We start from the raw sequence: 19221 nt of genomic DNA, 5'->3' as shown, positions 1-19221 counted from the left end.
TTAACATACTCTTTCCAATGTTTAAAGATTTTTAAAAAACTGTTTCACACAGATAAAAAAAAATATAATAATAATAAAAAACCTATCTAATTGTTAATTGTGCAAGTTGTAGTATTTTCACCCAACATGTTGGTTTTTTGGTCTGGTTTCACACAGTTATCTTTACAGTCTGTGACAGCTCCATCGGTGAACTTACGTTTCTCGGATGTTCTGGTCAAACATCTTTGCCCCGGGAATGCCCTGTGCAATAGCTTCATCATCTTTGCACTGATAGACAATGTTGCCATGGCGGCCATCATACGAGCCTTCCTCGTAGCTGTCGGTTTCGCCGTCGGACTCACTCGTAGATGTGGCCTCTGACGAGCTAGAATTGGTTCTTAAAAAGTCAAACCAAACCATGTTCTCTTACTCACTTGGAGATGTCACATAATTTTAATCCTTGCAGTGTGGAATTCATTTTGGTGTGAGATATTTTAAATTGGTGTGAAAATAATCAGATATTTTAAATATATGTTAAATTTATATACATATATTTTTTTATTTTTTTAATTATGAAGAATGTATTAATAATTTCAAAAAACCAATTATCAAAATTTATTATTTATTATAATACAGTGAAACCCCTCTAAACGAGACACCAATAGGACCAAATAAAAAGTCCAGTTTTAAGGTGTATCCTGTCTAGAGAGAATCTATTCTGCTCTGATATTTAAAAAGAGACTGTAAAAAATGTTCTGTTTTGAGGGAATTCCAGTTTATTGAGGGTCTGGTTTAGAGGGATTTCACTGTATATACATTTTTTTAAACAAAAAGAAAATAATGTTGGAATTTCAATTCTTATTAACAGTAAAGTGGAGACCATTGATGTGGTTAGCATAGGTTAGACATCTAATGTTGAATGATGATTTTAATAATACATGTCGTGCATGCAGTTATTAATTAACGTTCTCACAATATTGGAAGGACATGGTTAATTACAAATAACAGTGAATACACAATACCACATATGAGAATGTATGTATGTACAATAAGATGTACATGATATCATCCCACATCTGTAATACATGCTATTAAAGTGAGGGATGTTATTTTTTTTACACAGTTACAATGTATGTTAACAAGGCAGAAAGCACAAAGCACATTTTACACTAAAAGGAAAAAATCAACAACAAAACCGATATTAAATTTGGGAATAATGTCAGGGAAGCATAAAGTGTGGAAAATACTAATTAAACATATCTACATGTACAGTATTATAATAGCTTTGACTACATACTGCTCAACTTTCACAAGGGATATTTGGAAAAACATGTCAGTTGCATTTAAATGTATATTGTGTTTGATAGGAGACATGTCTAACTGTAGTCATGGCATTACTGTGGTGATGTATGGAACATCCAAACCGCACTGTCTCTATGATCACATATTGCTCAAATTGAAGATGTACACAAATGCTTATCATGATATATATTTTGTAATATATATCCCAAGTGAACGGTGAGTAGTATATTATGTTATCAGCAGGACCAGTAACAAGCACATTTTAAAGTTTTTTGTGGTTAACAAGCAATGAGTGTTTTTGTACTATAAATGAATAGGCATTGACTTTGAGGAAGTTCCTTTTAGGATACTGATGGAAAATGATGTAATACAGATTAGATATTTCTGAATTTCATCTCTCAAAAAATAGTTAATCATCTTATAGAAGGTAAAGTATGCATTCAATTATTGGAGACATGACAGTTAATACAGAATTATTGGATATACCAGATAAACAGATATAAGCACAAACATGTTACTGTAGTAATACACATCTTGCTGTGAATAAAAGAAAATTGATGGGGTGATTAATTACACCCCTAACTTAGTTTATGGGGAGCCATTTAAGATATTACCGTATTGAGAATTGGTATTTAATCTGTCTGTACTATTATATAAAAAGAAATCGCATGATAAAGGGAGCAAAAAATTAAAATACTCTCCTTGAACTAGTGGGGGGGGGGGGGGGGGTAATCACTGAAATCTTTTCTGATTAGCTTTACTTGAAGTCATTGATTAATTAATCGTCGGCTAGTGAATGTGAAGCATTTGATAATTCTGACTCATAGTCTTCAGAGGAAACCCGCTACGTTTTATTTTAGCAGCAAGGGATCTTTTACGCAAGCACTGTCCCACAAACATGACAGCAAATATCATGGCCTTTGATATGCTAGTTGTGGAGCACTAGTTAGGATGGGAGAAAACCCAAAGGGACTGAAAACGATTCAGTTCTCAGATCCAAGCATCTCAGGTGAGTGCTCTACCATCTGAGCTAAAACCTGCCCCAGACTAATCTAAACAGGACGTATAACCTTCTACAATATGTGCATTTATAAGGCATACAAGAACTGTATCATAAGAGAGTCATTTGGCATTTCCATGACATTTCTGAATACAAAGACATGTCCTTTTGAACAGAAATAAATAATGAAGTTAAAAAAAAATCCCCATAAACCATGGCAGGAAGGAGAATATGTTTTTTCTCTCTCTGGTTTCGTTAATAATGGAAAATGGTTTCCATCCTGTTACATGTGTGTTTTGAAACAGGACAGAAGCAGTTGCAGCTATTTCCATAAACTGAATCAGGGTGAGAGATTACAACAATCACGTCACTTCAAAACAAAACTTACTGTCAAGCTGTGACTATATAAACACACGTAGATGCTACATACTGTACAATTTTATCTCAAAGCTTATTATATGAAGCTTGTGTGCCATTTGAAGAGCAGCAGTATTAATACAATATAACATTATTTTTACATATAGTACTCAGGTCCTAATCTAGAATTGAAAAAGTAGAAGTGACTTCTTCGTTCCCAGAAGAAAGGGGAGAAGTTTGATAAAAATAGGCAAAGTGAACATTTATTGGTATATTTCTTGGTACTGCCAATAACTTGGCAACTTAGCTGACTTTGGCAAGATTTCGCCAGCAAGATTAGGGCCTAACTACTAGTATTATTACTATTCATTAAAAAAAAACAATTAATAATTTAAAAAACCTGCGAGTTATTTTTATATTTAAGTCTCACTATATGGTTTATTTGAAAAATTTGACATCTTGTTACAAGTAATGATCAGTTCAATCCAAAATTAATGTTCATGACAGTTAAAAAAAACCCAGTGATGTTATTTATTCATACTACTTAAAAAAAAATCTTTAGCTAAATACTGCATGATTGTAACAACCAAAATTAACTTTTATCAAACATGAATGTTCATTTGGAGAAATTTTAAATTTAACAATTTTATCCTCCCATCACTGAATTAAAACATATTACTTATATTCACAAGGAGAAAATATATCATTAATATTCTTACCCTCCCACCACTGTGGCAGCAAAGGAAATGCCCTTTTTCATGGAAAGCTCATCCGATTTGCTCCTCTTCATACAAGACTTTAAAGATCCTCCATCTATCGAGCTAAAGTACTCCTTACGACTAGCGGAAAACTCAAGATCATCGCCTTCGAAACCAGCGTCGTCGTCGTCATAGGAACTGCTGGTCACGTGACTCTCCGAGTAATCTCCTTGGTGTTTCTTGGACATCTTTTTCTCCCTCATCTCTCCAGCCAGTTGGCTGAGTTCCGATTTCAGCAGGGAAGCTCTGTCCAGTTTCCCTATGTCCACACTGTCAATGGACATGTCCAAGCCAATAGATGGGCTTTCGGTGACCAAGGCTGAAGATCCAATATCGGATTCTGAAATGGTTTTGGTTTCCTCGGTTTCGCCATTTCGAACGGTACGTTTTATCACCGTGGTAACAGTATGTCCATCGGTCGTCTTGGTAACAGATTTTTCCTCACGGACAGTGCCTTCAACAGCTGGGTGTTCCGAACCTACAACGGTTCTAGACGCACCTATGAGTACTTGATTCTCTAGTTCTTTGAACAGAGAGTCTGAACCATGGGAACTGATCACCAAAAATCCTTCACTTCTCTGTAAGTTACCAATACCTTCAGAACTTACTACTTTTTCACTAACCTCAATGGATTTCACAGCACTTGAACCAGACATGTCCGACTGATCCTGCAGACTGCTAGAATGGCTAAAAGCCGAACTGTCAGAAATGGTCTGCAATGAATTCACGCCTCTGCGAATAATGCTTTCTTCCTCTAGTCGCGTTCGAACACCACCTTCTGATCTTAGTCCAGATCCTTCACCACTTGACTGGTTTGTGGACGTACCACTGTCTGTAACACCTTCAAAATGTCTGCTATGAACCTGGGTGATAGCAGGTCCTGTGATCTCACCATTGAGGCTGTCCACAGGATACCAGTAAATGTTACCTCCACTGTTGGTGGTCGTGGAGTACCTGCTGCGATCCACATCCGTGATTTGTCCGACACCACTGTTACCGAGTGTGCTGGAGTAAGAAGAGCCGTATCCTCCAGACCCTCCACTGCTAGTCATGGAATGCATACTGCTGTCGACACTACTGCCCTCCGTCTGTATACTGGAGAGTCTGTCCAGATTGCTGATTGTGGAGTATTTCCCACTAAGGAATGTCTGCTGATCTCCATCTCCGGATGAATACACACTGCGTTGACTCTGAGAGTAACCATCACCGTCGGTTTTCATCATGACCCTTTCTTCAACAACCTTGGTCTGAAATGATCCAAATTCTGTGCTGGAGCCTTCTCCACTGCTTCGTCGCATGCCCGTCTGGCTTAAGTCCTCAGTTCTTTTAGCATCTGTTTCCCTTTGCTGGAATGTCTTCTTTTCCTCCAAGGATCCTCCACTCAAAACAGGCAGCTTGGAAGTCTTGGACCCACTACTGCCAATGACAACCTGCTGGGAACTTTTTATCTTCTCCACTTGTATATCTCCACTCTGGATATTATCCACGTCACCACGGATGACAAAGGTTTCCTCTATGAATTGATATTCTTCACCCCCACTGTTACTTCTCTTTAGTTCTCCGCTATTTCTCTTGAACTCACCACTGTCTCTTTTGAACTCGCCACTGTTGCGAGCACCACTCTTTCTGGCTTTCAAACCCGATGTGACAGCTTTACCACTCATAAACTGGCTCATGTCCACACCCATGTAAGCGTCACTGGACAAACGGTTCTGCGCAGTCACATCAGAAACAATTTTCTGCACAGTTTCCACAGTAACAGTTTCACTTGAAAACTGATCTTGTCCCGACAGTTCTTTTGTTTGTGAGGATCTGTCGATCCCATCAAACGAACATACAAAAGAATCAGTTCGGTCATTACTGACGCCAACAGTTTTTGTTTTCACAGTTTTCTGATCTGAGTATCTGTTTTTGTCTGTATTCACACTCTTGTCTGCCACACTGAACATTGTGTTAGACGATCCGTCTTTAAAAGTGACCGCAAAGTCAAAGTTCTCATTCACGAGACGTTTCACATCAGTGTTGACCCCTGTGCTTTGCATATACTTCTTCACTGTGTTACAGCCGACGTTTTTAAGCTGGTCGGTTGCCAGGAAAGTTCTCACGTCGGTCTGAGAGCTGGTATTGCGAATCAGAGTTTTTTCCATGAATGTCGAACTCGACAGCTGACGTGGCTTCTCCGTCATTGTCGCTTTCGCCCGTTTCTCCGACACAGGTGTGTTGGTGCTCTGGTCTAACAACCAACCCTTTTCGGTGTTCATAGACCGGTTGTTCATCTCTGGACGAACGTTAATTCCGACAGATTTCTTTGCCATGTGAGGACGAATATCGACATCGGTGCGGCATTCCTCGCCAACTCCAACAGTGACGTACTGTACTTTCTGATACATGGTACTGGCATCATTCATAAGGGGTCTGAAATTACAGTTGGTTCCAGTGGAGCGCACATTCTTGTGAAGGACATCCTGCAAGGCAATTCTCAGCTCCTCGCCCTTGAAGTTCAGCGAGGTTATCAGGCTGCTGGTGTTAACATTGACGCCTACCGTCCTCGTTGACGGCTTTTCATCGTCGCAGCAGAAATGAATTCCGACATCCCTGGTGGCCGGGCGACATTCTATCCCGACGTTTCTCTTCCCAACCTGCCCGGACTGGCCGATAATCACTGTCCTCAGCTCCTTCTCGTGGATCTGTAGTCCCGTGTCAAACACATTGCCGTCCCCGATGCCGATGCTTCGAGTGAGAGCCTTAGGACCACCTCGCTGGATCTGGTTGATCGTGATGTGAGTCTGGGGCTGGACTGGCAGCTGCTCTTCGATCCGATCGCTCTGGCTCTGTAAACGAGATCGGTTAAGAATCAGAGTCTCCCGTTCAAACGTGCTGGAGCGGATTTCATTGTGGACTTCATTTTCGGTGATGGTGAACCCCGTGGGAAGGTGAGCCTGCAGGAGGTAAGGCTCAATGACGCTGTGATCACCGACGCCAGCATTACGCACTTTTGGTTTCGGCATGGTTGGGGGCGGAGACTTAAGATCAGGCACGCGTGGTGTCGAAGTCGACCTGGGAGAAATATTGCTGGGGAACTCGAAAGTTCTTGGCGTTGGCAAGGTCATGGTGGTGAAAGACATCTTTTCCATGGCAGTCATTTTGTCTGAGAATGGTGGCAGCACCAGGTCTTGCCCCGTCCCAATGGATCTGGTGTTTGGCTTCAGTGCGCTACTCTTGGCTCTATGCTGCAACATGAGGAGACGTTTCTCTTCCTTGAGGACGGAAATCCGTACTTGCAGAATCGGAATAGCCTTCACCTGTTCCTCCAGCTCCCTCATTCGCTGTAGACTCATGGCCATGGCCTCCCGGATGGCATGCAGTGATGTCTTACTGATGTTTGTCGTCGAGCCGTGAGGGGAGGTGTTGCCCTCTGTCTGCTGTGGCATGTGTGTCGCCAGCGTTGCGGCAATCTGAGCCGACGTCACTGTGTGATACTTGGTGGTAGAACCGAAAACCTCAGCTGTGGCCGTTGTCGTGACAGTCTGCCTGCCGATTTGACCATGCGACATCAACGTTCCTTGTGGATTCTCACTCGAAACGGTAGACACAGAAGACAAGGAACTCATCGAGTCGCTCCGACCCGATGTCGAGAGAGAGGTGGCCAGGTGAGACGACTCATCTCCGTTGGGAGTCTGGTTCAGCGGGAATGTACTGTAACGCGGGATATTCGGACTCAGCGGACTATCATCACTGTCCGAGCTGATATTACGTGATTTCTTTGCCGAAGTCATCATGTAGTCAATGGAAGCTATTGTTGCATCAACATTTGAGTCGATGTCATCCAATATCTTATGAGTCGACGACTGCTCATACTCCACCATATTCATCAACCGGCTTGCCTCGGTTGAGTGCACAACATCTGGCGGGGGTGTTCCCCCATCCTCCGTGAGCTGTCCTTGCTGCTGGAGCATGATCTCCATGGATTTTCTCAGCTTTCTCTTCGACCTCTGGATCCGCTTCAGCTGTTTGAGGGTCCCGCCACTGGACATGGCCTCACAGTAACGCAGGAAGTCGAGGTCTATGTGATAGCCGTATGGACAGCACGTGCACTTCCCGTCCACCATGACCACTTTGGGCTGCACCGACAGCTCCAGGTTCTGTTCAAAACCATTGTCATGATGCTCTGAAGGAAAAAACCCAAAAAAACAAACATTAATATATATGTCAATATTCATAATTCCATATAGTCAAACCCATGTAGCTTCTTCTTCTCTCTCTCTCTCTCTCTCTCTCTCTCTCTCTCTCTCTCTCTCTCTCTCTCTCTCTCTCTCTCTCTCTCTCTCTCTCTCTCTCTCTCTCTCTCTCTCTCTCTCTCTCACACACACACACACACACACACATACACACTCGTGCACACACGCACACATATTCGAGCACACAAAGGCACAGACACACATCAGAAGCTCTGGGGATTCAGGGAGGACCTGCAAACAACTGCCCAATTCATCACTCAGATCAGAATATCTGTATGAGACAATTTTCACAAATCTGAATGATGAAGAAGAAGAAACCCATGCTAAGCACCCATCTACACGACTTTCAGTCACTGCTGTTAGTAATTTGGAAGAATAATCAGGTCCCATGCTTATAAACTTTAAAAGTGTGAACCTTTAAAGGCCTTACTAAAGAAAAATCCATAAAAATCAGGCAGATGAATTTAAAGTTTTAAAAGCACAAGCCCAGGATATCTGTCTTTGACCATCTATAAGATTTTATCAGCTCAGTTTCTCCATCAAATAGCTTAATTTTCAAAATGTTCACATCTATTTCACTTGCAATACTTTCATGATCACCTGCATTAAGATATAAGAACAAGAACCCAGAGTTCCGTAAGTGACAATTCTCAGTTAGATTTTTAGATTCCTCCAAGGTTTAAAAAGCATCAACTCAAATGTTATGATCATAAAGTTAACAACTTAACTTGACCTGTTCGCAGTACTTTGATAAATGTGACAGAGATAAGCTGAGATTACAGATACAACTAAGCTTGGATATAAAAGCACATAACATTTACCACTAGGGTTCCTGTCCTGGACGGAGGAGCTGGCCGAGGCCGGCACCTGTGCCCAGGACAGGCGTACACTACAACAGCTTTTTCTGAACATGCACGTAAAACCATATGACATGACATGACCACTAGGGTATACCGTATATCTTCGCCTATAAGTTGAATTTTTTTCACCCAAAAATTATTTTATGACTTGGGGGGTCGACTTATAAGAAGGTAAAAAAAATATTACTGTTTTGGGGATTATTTTACAAGTTTTATTGTTGAAGTATGCCCTGTATTTATACTCAAATATGTTAATTTGACACATTTACTTTTTATAACCATTTGTTTTTTTGGCTTTAGAACGGTTTTGGTTATGCAAAAAGGCGTGCGATCTCGCTCACATGCCAAGACAACAGTCCACTTAGTTAAAATAACAGTCATCACTAATAGCTAAAATATAAACAATACTAACTACCTGTTGCCTGAGTTTATTTTGAAATCTGCTCACTGTCATTAATGGTTGTTCAAACAATGTCTTGTCGGTGATTAACGTCATGAATATTACTGAGCCTTCCCTTAAAATAACTTAAGACTGATCTCTGCAGTTCACTAGACCAATAGGGACACACATCATTTGGTACAAAAACCAGTGTACTTTCCAGAGTTATCCTCCTTACATGTATTAATATGGCGGCAAAACATGTGATTAACCGATGATACATGTACTTGCAGTTTTATCGTAGTGATCTGTTGTCAGTGTTTATAAATAAAGTTGTTGTCTGTGCACAAAACCATGCTGTACAGTGCCATATGGTAACAGTCAAACAGCTTTCATTATCTACTAAGGGAATATTTCATTTTGATGCTATGTAGTTTGATTGGAATATTGCAATGTACAAAACGTGAAAACCGAAGTTTGTAAAATAATTTTCTTTTCTTCAAATATTGTACATTATTGTTCTCATAAGAAATACTTCAATATTTATAAGTTGTTTTTCATGGGTCGACTTATAAACGGGTCAATAAAAAAATAAGTTTTCAGGGCTTGAAATTAGGGACTCGACTTATAGCCGAGATCGACTTATAGGTGAAGATATACGGTACTACATGCTGATATTAATGTGTCATACATCTATTAAAATGTCTATAGACCACGCAGGTGATTATTGTTACCTTAATTAATTGTATTAGTTATAAAATCTAAATAGAAATCCTATTATTTTGTTATTTATTTTCTTATATCATAATATGGTTCATATTTCACAGTATTAATTAGCCAAATGCTTTAAATGGACATACCCCAGTTTTTAAACACTAAGGCATATTTTTACTATTAGAGCCGTTTTTGATAACTGAAATCATATTTTACTTAGATTTTATTGTTTAGATTACCCATTTCCGTACATTCGAAGTGTTTTTGATCATCTTAGTGTTTTTAATATCACAAAATGCATTTCTCATATTTTTAAAAACGCACATGCGTCTGAGAAGTAACAGCTGTGAAATCCAGTTTTAATCTATTTTTAGAGGTTATTTCACCATTTCAAAGTCACAGACTCATGTTTCACTCAATTGTAACTTTATCCAAATGTGTTACAGGTTTGTAGATTAACTAAACTTAGTGTTAATTTTCACGGGTTGAAACTAGGGTATGTCCCTTTAAAAGGCCACTTTTGGATGTATCAACAAGTGATTGCTGATAACAGGTTTCACTATATATGTTGTTTTTGTTTGGAGGTTTTTCTTTGGGGGGGGGGTGGGGTTGGTTTTTTGGGGGTCAACAGATTTTATTTCCATCAAAACCTGGGTAAAACATGTCAACATGGCACACACTCCGGGATAATGCTTTGTATGGCTGTGTGCTGCCTTGAAGTGGGAATTCTAACCTGATGCTCTAATCTGCTCAGTCTGTTTAGACTGGCACAGCGTGGCGTAAGAAGATGGAGCCAAAGCCGATATGACAACAAACACCACAATGACATCCAAATATTATTGTCTCACCGCAAGACTTTATAAAGCAGCAGAGATGTAAACAACATCTATATAATATGTCAGCCGCCACAAGACTTTATAAAGCAGTTGTGAAACATTTATTCATTCATTCATTCATTCATTATAAAACAACAGAGATATAAACAACATTCAAATATTAAGTCTTATCCACAAGACTAAAGAAGATCTTTAACACATGTAGGTGTTGTGTAAAAATATTTATAATGTACTGAGTACAACTCATTGTTAAAAATCATTTTAAGTTATTTCTGTGTTTATATTCAATTAAGGTTCAAGCATGCTGTCCTGGCACACACCTGAACTGTCTGTCCTGGACAACGAGTCAGTAAGAAAGAAATCTGTGTTAACAATAGTAGTTAACAATATATATATATATATATACACCAGTAACTCATGACTGAATTTTGTTAAATGTATATCCTCCTGTTGTAAGTTTTTGTATGGTTGTTTGAAATATGCTGATGTTATTTTATGGAAACTATTCCCAGTATGGAATGATTAAATCCATGTCAATCCTTTTCTGTATGAACAATGTCCGTCACATTTTTATTTATATATTTATTTTCATGCTTTTATCCAGTTACAGTTCAAATATGTTGTAGGTGGCACACACCTCGGCTATCTGGGCTGTCTGTCCAGGACAGTGGGCTAGTGGCTAGCCAGTGTTTCTGCCAGAAAGAAATTTTTGGGTATGGTGCTATGGAATTTTAGGTAACCACAGTCAACAGAGGGTAATGGGAGCCTCCCTCAGAAAGAAAATGGGTTAAGTTTAGGGTTGGGGTTAAGAAAATCATACAGTAATGATAAGAGTAATTATAACTTAAAAAAAAAAAATATTCTGCAAAATATTTGCCATACCCGTTTTACCCTCTAGCAGAAACCCTGCTTTAAATAGTGGCTAGTGAGAGAGAAGTCGGTGTCATGGCCGTATACCTACCCATTGACTTTAAACGCACTCTGGGTGGAATACGAACTCAGTACCTACCAGCTTGTCTGATGGCTTGACCACCACACCATCGAGGCCGGTGTCAATCACAAGACAGCACATACAGTATTACCTATAAGCTACATGTTTGAATACACTGACCTCTCCGTTTGACTTCAGCCGTCCCACTAACAAAGGTCACCCGTGAGGCCATGCTGATGGTTTTTCGCTTAGTCACAGGATCTTATGCCTCAGGCTCGTCATCTATAATCATGTACCACATCTGAAAAACACAACATCCAGTTAAAATAATGTCAGGTAAAATCTCACAGTGTCACATGACAAAAGCCAAAAGTGAAGGAAAGGAAAGGAATATATAACAACATTCAACACACTTTAAAATACACCTATTTGGTGTCTACCACATATGGCAATAACCACAATTAATCTGGATAGTGGGAGGTGTAATATACACTGCCAACAGATATACATACGTGATTCATGTACATGTACAGTACAAATTAATCTTTTAAATGTAGTTTTTATATATTTATTTTTTTATAGACGGAACAACAGATACCACAGCCATGGGACACTAGCTAGGATGGGGGATGGGGAATGGGTCCATTGAAGTTGATGAATCCTATGATCCCTTGGTACTTTTCAGTAGGAATAGCCCATAGGCTCTGTCTGTCTGTCTGTCTCTCTCTTTCAATTTCTCGCTTCCTACCCCCCCCCCCCCCCATCCGTCTTTCTCTCTATCTCTCTTAAGTGTCAAAATAACCATATTAGACACCATATAGCCAGTTTAAAATATGAAAATATTCTTTCATCTTATTTATTATGAGAGGAAAAACAACTAAATATATTGTAATACTTTTGATATTCTTTGTTAAATTATGAATAGTAAAAAAAAGTTTGTTTGTTTTATTTAACGACGCCGCTAGAGCACATTGATTTTTTATCTTATCATCGGCTATTGGACGTCAAACATATGGTCATTCTGACACTGTTTTTTTTAGAGGAAACCCGCTGTCGCCACATAGGCTACTCTTTTTACGACAGGCAGCAAGGGATCTTTTATTTGCGCTTCCCACAGGCAGGATAGCACAAACCATGGCCTTTGTTGAACCAGTTATGGATCACTGGTCGGTGCAAGTGGTTTACACCTACCCATTGAGCCTTGCGGAGCACTCACTCAGGGTTTGGAGTCGGTATCTGGATTAAAAATCCCATGCCTCGACTGGGATCCGAACCCAGTACCTACTAGCCTGTAGACCGATGGCCTGCCACGACGCCACCGAGGCTGGTAAATTATGAATAGAGGATAATTTCTTCTGCCATGTGTCCTTGGTATGGTATCAAATATTTTATATGCTAATACATGTACCAACGTTCACCTATAATTCATAATTGCCTGAAGGCGTAATAAACAGATAGATTTAATACAGTGTGTATGCCATGTCCTGTCATACGAAGTCAAACATTTTGAGTGCTAATTACATGTCATAACATTAACATTTAACCTGTAACTCTTACCAGGTAGTCAAACAGATCAGTATCAGGACAGCTTTCCCAAAGTGTAATAAACAGATATCATGTAATATACTGTGTATGCCATGTCCTGTCATATGACAATTGTTAATATATACCGATGATCAAAAGAAAGCATACCGAAACATTTTTATGGGAAATCTACACATTATAACTCTACTGCTGTTTGTGAACTGTAAGGTACATATTTGATGGCAATTATTGTGTATTCAGTTTTCTTATATCGCCAAATGATTATACTTTCAAAATACAACGCTTGCACCAACTTGTGTTTTGTGTTGTTTTTACCTTTTCTAAAAACTGATCAATCTACTTTCTTTTGATCGTTAGTATATACATTTTAAGTGGCTATCCAGAGGCTCAAAAACTTAGTGGTACATGAGCATGTAAAAAGAGTTCCGCTCTGCTCAAGTGTTAATTACATGTCATAACAGTCACCTTTAGGTAAGCAGATCATTATTAGGGGTAAGGCAGCGTCTTTGTCCTTTTTACAAGCCATTAAATACACACTCGCCTATATCTGTCTACTTGTAGACAAACAATAGCTTCTTTATACTGTGAAAAGTGCAGGTCTGCAGAATGAGCAGAGCAAACAACAAGTGAAATGAATACACTGTCATGCAAAGTACGAAAGGACAAGTCTTCTTGATATCGACAGAGCTGCTATTTACAAACATGATTTTCTATTGACATATACATATATTCATGTTTAACCACATATTGTTGCTACAAAAGGGAGAGAGACATTTATATGTTATTAATGGGACTGAAATGACCTTGTTCAACTCTGCACTCGGTGGTATGCAGTAAAGATTGAACATGTTAGCACCTGTGTGCAGATGAATGTATCTTGCAAATATCTTAATTCAATTGCACAATGTAATTCTCAAAACATATGCTAAAATGTGCAATTATTATTACATTTAAAAAGATATACACACCGATTCATATTTACAGTCAAATATGTATTAGGCAGTGAAATAAAGGGAGTTTTAGCTACTCAATAGCCTATAGATCAGTTTGCACTATATATTTTACATTATTTTGTACACTACTAAGTTACCTTAAGTGGCATTCTCATGTTAAAATGTTTGTTGAAATGACTTGACTCAAATCATATTATGTGGAAAAATTCTGTTACTTCAAACTAAGCTCATCAGTTTAACCATATTTTGCAGAAATTTTATAACAGCATGTATATATTTCCATTGAAATAAAAACTTTAATGCATAGACAATACTGACTAATGTTATGTAATAAAACTATTTTATCTCGCCTTCATGTAAAATTCTTTAATCTCATTGGTTGTTTGCCGTTGGACAAATCCCTTATACCCCTGTGGGCGGAGCCAAATTCTCTTATACCCCATATGTAATTTCAACAGTTTCCAGCCACTGCAGTTAATGCTAAAGCAATAATTAGATTATAAATAATATTGATAATCAATCAAGTATACATAATTAATTTTATTTTTACTATAAAATACACTATTTCAATACTTTTAAAAGCTGCAATGTTGAACTCGGCCACCTAATTATGGTCATGGTGTTACTGTATTAATGAGCGATTCTTGGTTTTTATTTTTAATATTTTAATTTTTTTACTACATAGCTTGAACTCTTTTACTACATACATTTCTGATAAAAACATTTATTTTTATTTTTTATTAATATCTGTTTCAGACAATTTCATATTACAAACATTTGAAGTTAAAAACTCGTTTATCGATGGAACTATCTTTCGTCACTGGCAAGTGGTTCCGTTCGCGTCCGTGTGATACAGCTCCGTTAATAAATTATTAACAATTATTGTCTGGCGTTATTTTGATTATTTGGCTATATGGTTCAACATGTCGGCAAGATAAATTCGTTGTAGAAGCATCTCTCGGGGTATATGGCTTTTTATGTACCCTCTGTGTGCTCTTTTACCACCTCACCTTCGGCCCATAAAGAGTCATAAAAGAGGGTACATAAAAAGCCATATACCCCTTGTGATGCTTCTACAACTTATAATGGACCACATTGTGTGCAATATCAGTTTTATGGTCCACAAAAGTCTTAACATTTGGATAATATATACAATGTACATGTATTTGTAAACAAAACAAAAAATGCAAAGGCACAGCTTGAACTCTTGATGGGTATATTTTAATGTGATTTGATTAGCTGAGAGCTTGCAATTTGTAGTAAGGAATGGAACATGTTCTAATTGCTATGATGTCATCACGACTTGTAGTACTTACAGAAGTCATTACGATTTCTGGGTTCAAACATTACCATTTACAGCCACTACAAAAACTGTAATGTGAAAACACCACTTTATGAAGACAGTTGTTCTCTTAGGATAGGTGTCTGGTTAACAGAGGTGGCTGCTTGCACATGTAAACTTTCTTTCAGGTTTAACTAATATAAAGCTTGAGGCCTTATGTTATATATGAACATATATTACAGCATACTTCAGTTTACATAAATTATTAATTTCTTGATTGTTAAAAAAGCTTTTCTGCCAGTACTCTCTACCATTTTTGAAGGCAGAGATGAATAGAAAGCAAGTTTTATATATGAGCATATATCATACATTACTGAATCTGCTAAAATATTAAATTTTTTCCTTTTAAAAAAATACTATTTTGACCATTTACTAGCAAGGCGAAGAAAAAACAAGTAGAACCTGTAAACATGCAGTTGTCATTATCTGTAAAATCTTGCCAAACAGGTCTGTCTTCTCTGCATGGCAGAACGTGTACTCTTTAAGATATGCCAATTACACCCAACCCACACAATCTTGTAAAGCAACCTAGCTTATAATGTACCTGTAGCTGGGTGTTTGATATTTTGTGACTAAAATATTTATATTAATAGCTATTAAACAGATAACATCACATTCGTGTAATGAAATATTTTATCATAATAATATTACCTAATTTCATGCTTGCATCCATTTCAAGTTCAAGCATGCTGTCCTGTGGAAATTGCACACAATGTTGATAATGGCATAGGCGTAAGAACCAGTGGGGCCAGGGGCAACTGCCACCCACAATTCTGAAGATAATGCCCTGCCTCCCCAGTTAAAAATCAAATTAATATACAGCTGACCCAAACCCCAGTTGCAGCCATCTCCCAAAACCCATGGAAGGGGTAGTGTGAGAGGATGGAGCTTGGTGGTAGAGCTTTCATCTGAGGTCATAGAATCAACTGTCCCATGATTGGTACATCAACTGTCCCATGATTGGTACATCAACAGCCATTATATGTACTGTCTTATCTGTGCATATAAAAGATCCTTTGCTGCTTTCTGGTAGCAGTAGCTTTAATAAGCACACTATCCTAGGCGATTTATTGATTTATTCGTATAGAACAAGGGAACAAGGGTTAAACATTTGTTGAGAGAGGGACAGATACAGAGACACACACAGAGAGATAGAGGGGGGCAGAGGGAGGGAGAGAGGAGAGAGAGATGAAGAGCGAGAGAGGGAGAGAGAGAGAAGAGAGAGGAAGGGAGGGAGGGTGAGACAGAGAGAAAAAAGAGAGAGAGAGAGAAAAAAGAGAGAGAGAGAGAGAGAGAGAGAGAGAGAGAGAGAGAGAGAGAGAGAGAGAGAGAGAGAGAGAGAGAGAGAGAGAGAGAGAGAAAGAGAGAGACAGGGTGAGGGTATGGAGAAACAGAAGGGAGTAGGGAGAGAATATATATTCATATACCGGGTAATCCATACTGATTTGTCACAGAATATTTAAGAACATGTACGGTACAAAAAAAAATCTCACAACACAATTATATTTAATATTACGAATGAGCAGAATCTCTGAACTGGATGAAAAGCATAAAAACACACTGAACTATCAAACAGTGGGTCGTGAGAAAAAGGCCGAAACTACATTCACATTCTGTAGTCTTTCTTTGCGTGACAATGGCCAAGACCGTGGCAACAAATGGTGTAGAAAATGACATAATTGAAGGTGAAAACAGACCAGTGATTATCATTAACTAGAGCTGAACACCAAACTCAAGATTGCTATCAGTGTTAGCAGGCTAAAAATAAATGGTTTGCACTGAAAGTGACATTAATCACTATAGATAAATGGATAAACACTTCTAATGTGTTTTGGTTATTTGACATTCAACAGTCACTTAGTTTTAAAAGATCTTCTAAGAGAAGGCTGCCAAAAGTCACAAAAATTTGTATGAAAAGTAAGTGTGTGTGTGTGTGTGTGCGCACCTCTCCTCTCCCATCTCTTTTTCTCTATGTCCATCAATTCATCCATCACCTCTCCTTCTCTCTCTATCTCTCCATGGGCCAATGCAGATAGATAGCAGATGTATGTGTGCCATAAAATAACATATGGGTGTAGTAAGGCAATAATCAAATATAGATAAAAGTGGCTAACTTTACACTGATCTACATGCACTTTACTTTTCTATGAAAAGTATCAAAGATCCACAATATTAATTTAGATTTTTCAGTTGTGGTTTGGAGGGGGGGGGGGGGGTTTGAGGGGGTTTTGGGGGACAGGGGTTCTTGCTGGTCTTTCTTTTCTTTTTGCTTTTTTTTTTATTTTGTTATTGTTGCAATCAGAACATGATTTGTTATCATATTTGTTGTCCTGAACAAGTCATCATAATATTCTACTATTGTACATATCATCTATAACATGCCATTGCTACATATTACATACATATATATTATTATCATGAACAGTCCACTATGCTTTACTATCAACAGTTTCATGTTTCATATTTGACATTACTGCCGGCAGGGTTTAACAGACCATCATGAAGGTCTACTGCCATGTTTGTGGCTCAACAGCTAGGCTTTCAAAATAATTATATTAATTATATTTGTCATCCTGAACAGATCACCATGATGTTCCAAATTACATGAATGTCTGATATTTAGAACAGGCCATCCTATTTAATTGCTGTGTGTGTTGTAAGAACAGTGTGCTTACTGTAATGTTTGTTCTGAACACATCATGCAGTATGACTGTTATTTTACAGATTTATCTTGTATATATTTTCAATTTATTGTCAAAATTTTGCTTTAAGACCATGTACCTTTTGTGTATCCCATCTCTTCTGTTATCTTATGTTATGTTGTGCAACATCTTATCCTAAACAGGATAGCCATCTTTAAGTTATGATGTTATATCTGTCCTAAAAAGCCATTACCATGTTCCAGCTATTATCATGTTTGTTATCTTAAACAGGTCATCAAGATATTCCGTGAACATGTATTATCCTGAAATAAAAATCATGTTCTACTAGCAGCTAGTTTATTCTGAACAGACATTAAATGTAAGTTACAATAACATATTTGTCCTGAAAAACCATTATAATGTGCTGTTCCAGTGTTTGTTATCCCGAACAGGTCATCATCATGTTCTGTTGTCATGTTTGTTATCTCCAGAAAAGGTCGTCATCATGTTCTGTTGTCATGTTTGTTAGCACCAGAAAAGGTCATCATCATGTTCTGTTGTCATGTTTGTTAGCTCCAGAAAAGGTCATCATCATGTTCTGTTGTCTTGTTTGTTAGCTCCAGAAAAGGTCATCATCATGTTCTGTTGTCATGTTTGTTAGCACCAGAAAAGGTCATCATCATGTTCTGTTGTCTTGTTTGTTAGCTCAAGAAAAAGGCATCACCATGTTCTTGTTCGTCTTGAACAGCCCATCATCTACTTCCATAGGAACATGACATATCACTGAATAATAATATTTTCATGTCAGCTTTTCTAAATATAATTTCATTGTATGCTGCTGTTAAGTTTGTTCTCAACAGGCCAATGTCCTGTTCTGGAGTCATGTTTGTTTCCCGTAAACAGATCACTGTGGTGTTCTGTCATGTCAGCTGTCTATCACGATTCCATACTGTCATGTTTCTACTTGAGAAGTGCAGGCTCTCATTCTTTATTATATAAAATCTAATAGTCTATTACAGTAAAGTACTCTTATAACGAACCAAAAGGGACCATGCTAGTTAGTTTGTTATATCAGTAGTGATTGTACACATTTGCATAAGTTGGTTATTAATGTATAGGCCGGCCAGGGAGATAAAACAGGACTTTATGATCAGTTCGTTCTATACAGGTTCGTTGTAAGTGTACTTTACTGTACTTCTTTTCCTTTATCTCCCTACTCACTGCTAGCTTTTGAGTAAATGTTTTCTATAAAAATAATATAACATATGGGCAAGATCCAGGTTAATTGGTGGATCACTCTCTTGGATTATAGGATTGAACCTCCTCAATGGACCCATTAGATGTTTTCTCAATCCAGCCAGTGTCACATGAATGGTATAACAAAG

General features: G+C 38.2%; 1 protein-coding gene across 8 annotated transcripts in view; it reads right to left on the bottom strand.

The window, feature by feature from the left end:
- LOC121375047 overlaps positions 1 to 19221 on the bottom strand; it is an 89543-nt gene that overhangs the window by 22552 nt on the left and 47770 nt on the right. For 6 of the 8 annotated variants that reach the window (XR_005958271.1, XM_041502258.1, XM_041502260.1 and 3 more), the window contains 3 exons: positions 11535 to 11655; positions 3358 to 7564; positions 197 to 376 (listed from right to left, as the gene is read on the bottom strand). Coding sequence is in view for 7 of the 8 variants with exons in the window: in XM_041502258.1 (XP_041358192.1) it covers positions 197 to 376; positions 3358 to 7564; positions 11535 to 11586 (4439 nt within the window). In the remaining variant the exon portion in view is untranslated. The remainder of the gene's footprint in view (positions 1 to 196; positions 377 to 3357; positions 7565 to 11534; positions 11656 to 19221) is intronic. The other 2 variants (XM_041502261.1, XM_041502263.1) reach the window with 2 other exon arrangements.

This window comes from Gigantopelta aegis, chromosome 6, assembly GCF_016097555.1.
Source record: "Gigantopelta aegis isolate Gae_Host chromosome 6, Gae_host_genome, whole genome shotgun sequence".
Taxonomy (NCBI): Eukaryota; Metazoa; Mollusca; class Gastropoda; order Neomphalida; family Peltospiridae; genus Gigantopelta; species Gigantopelta aegis.
The sequence above is the reverse complement of the archived record's forward strand: the minus strand, read 5'-3'. Positions and strand labels throughout refer to the sequence as shown.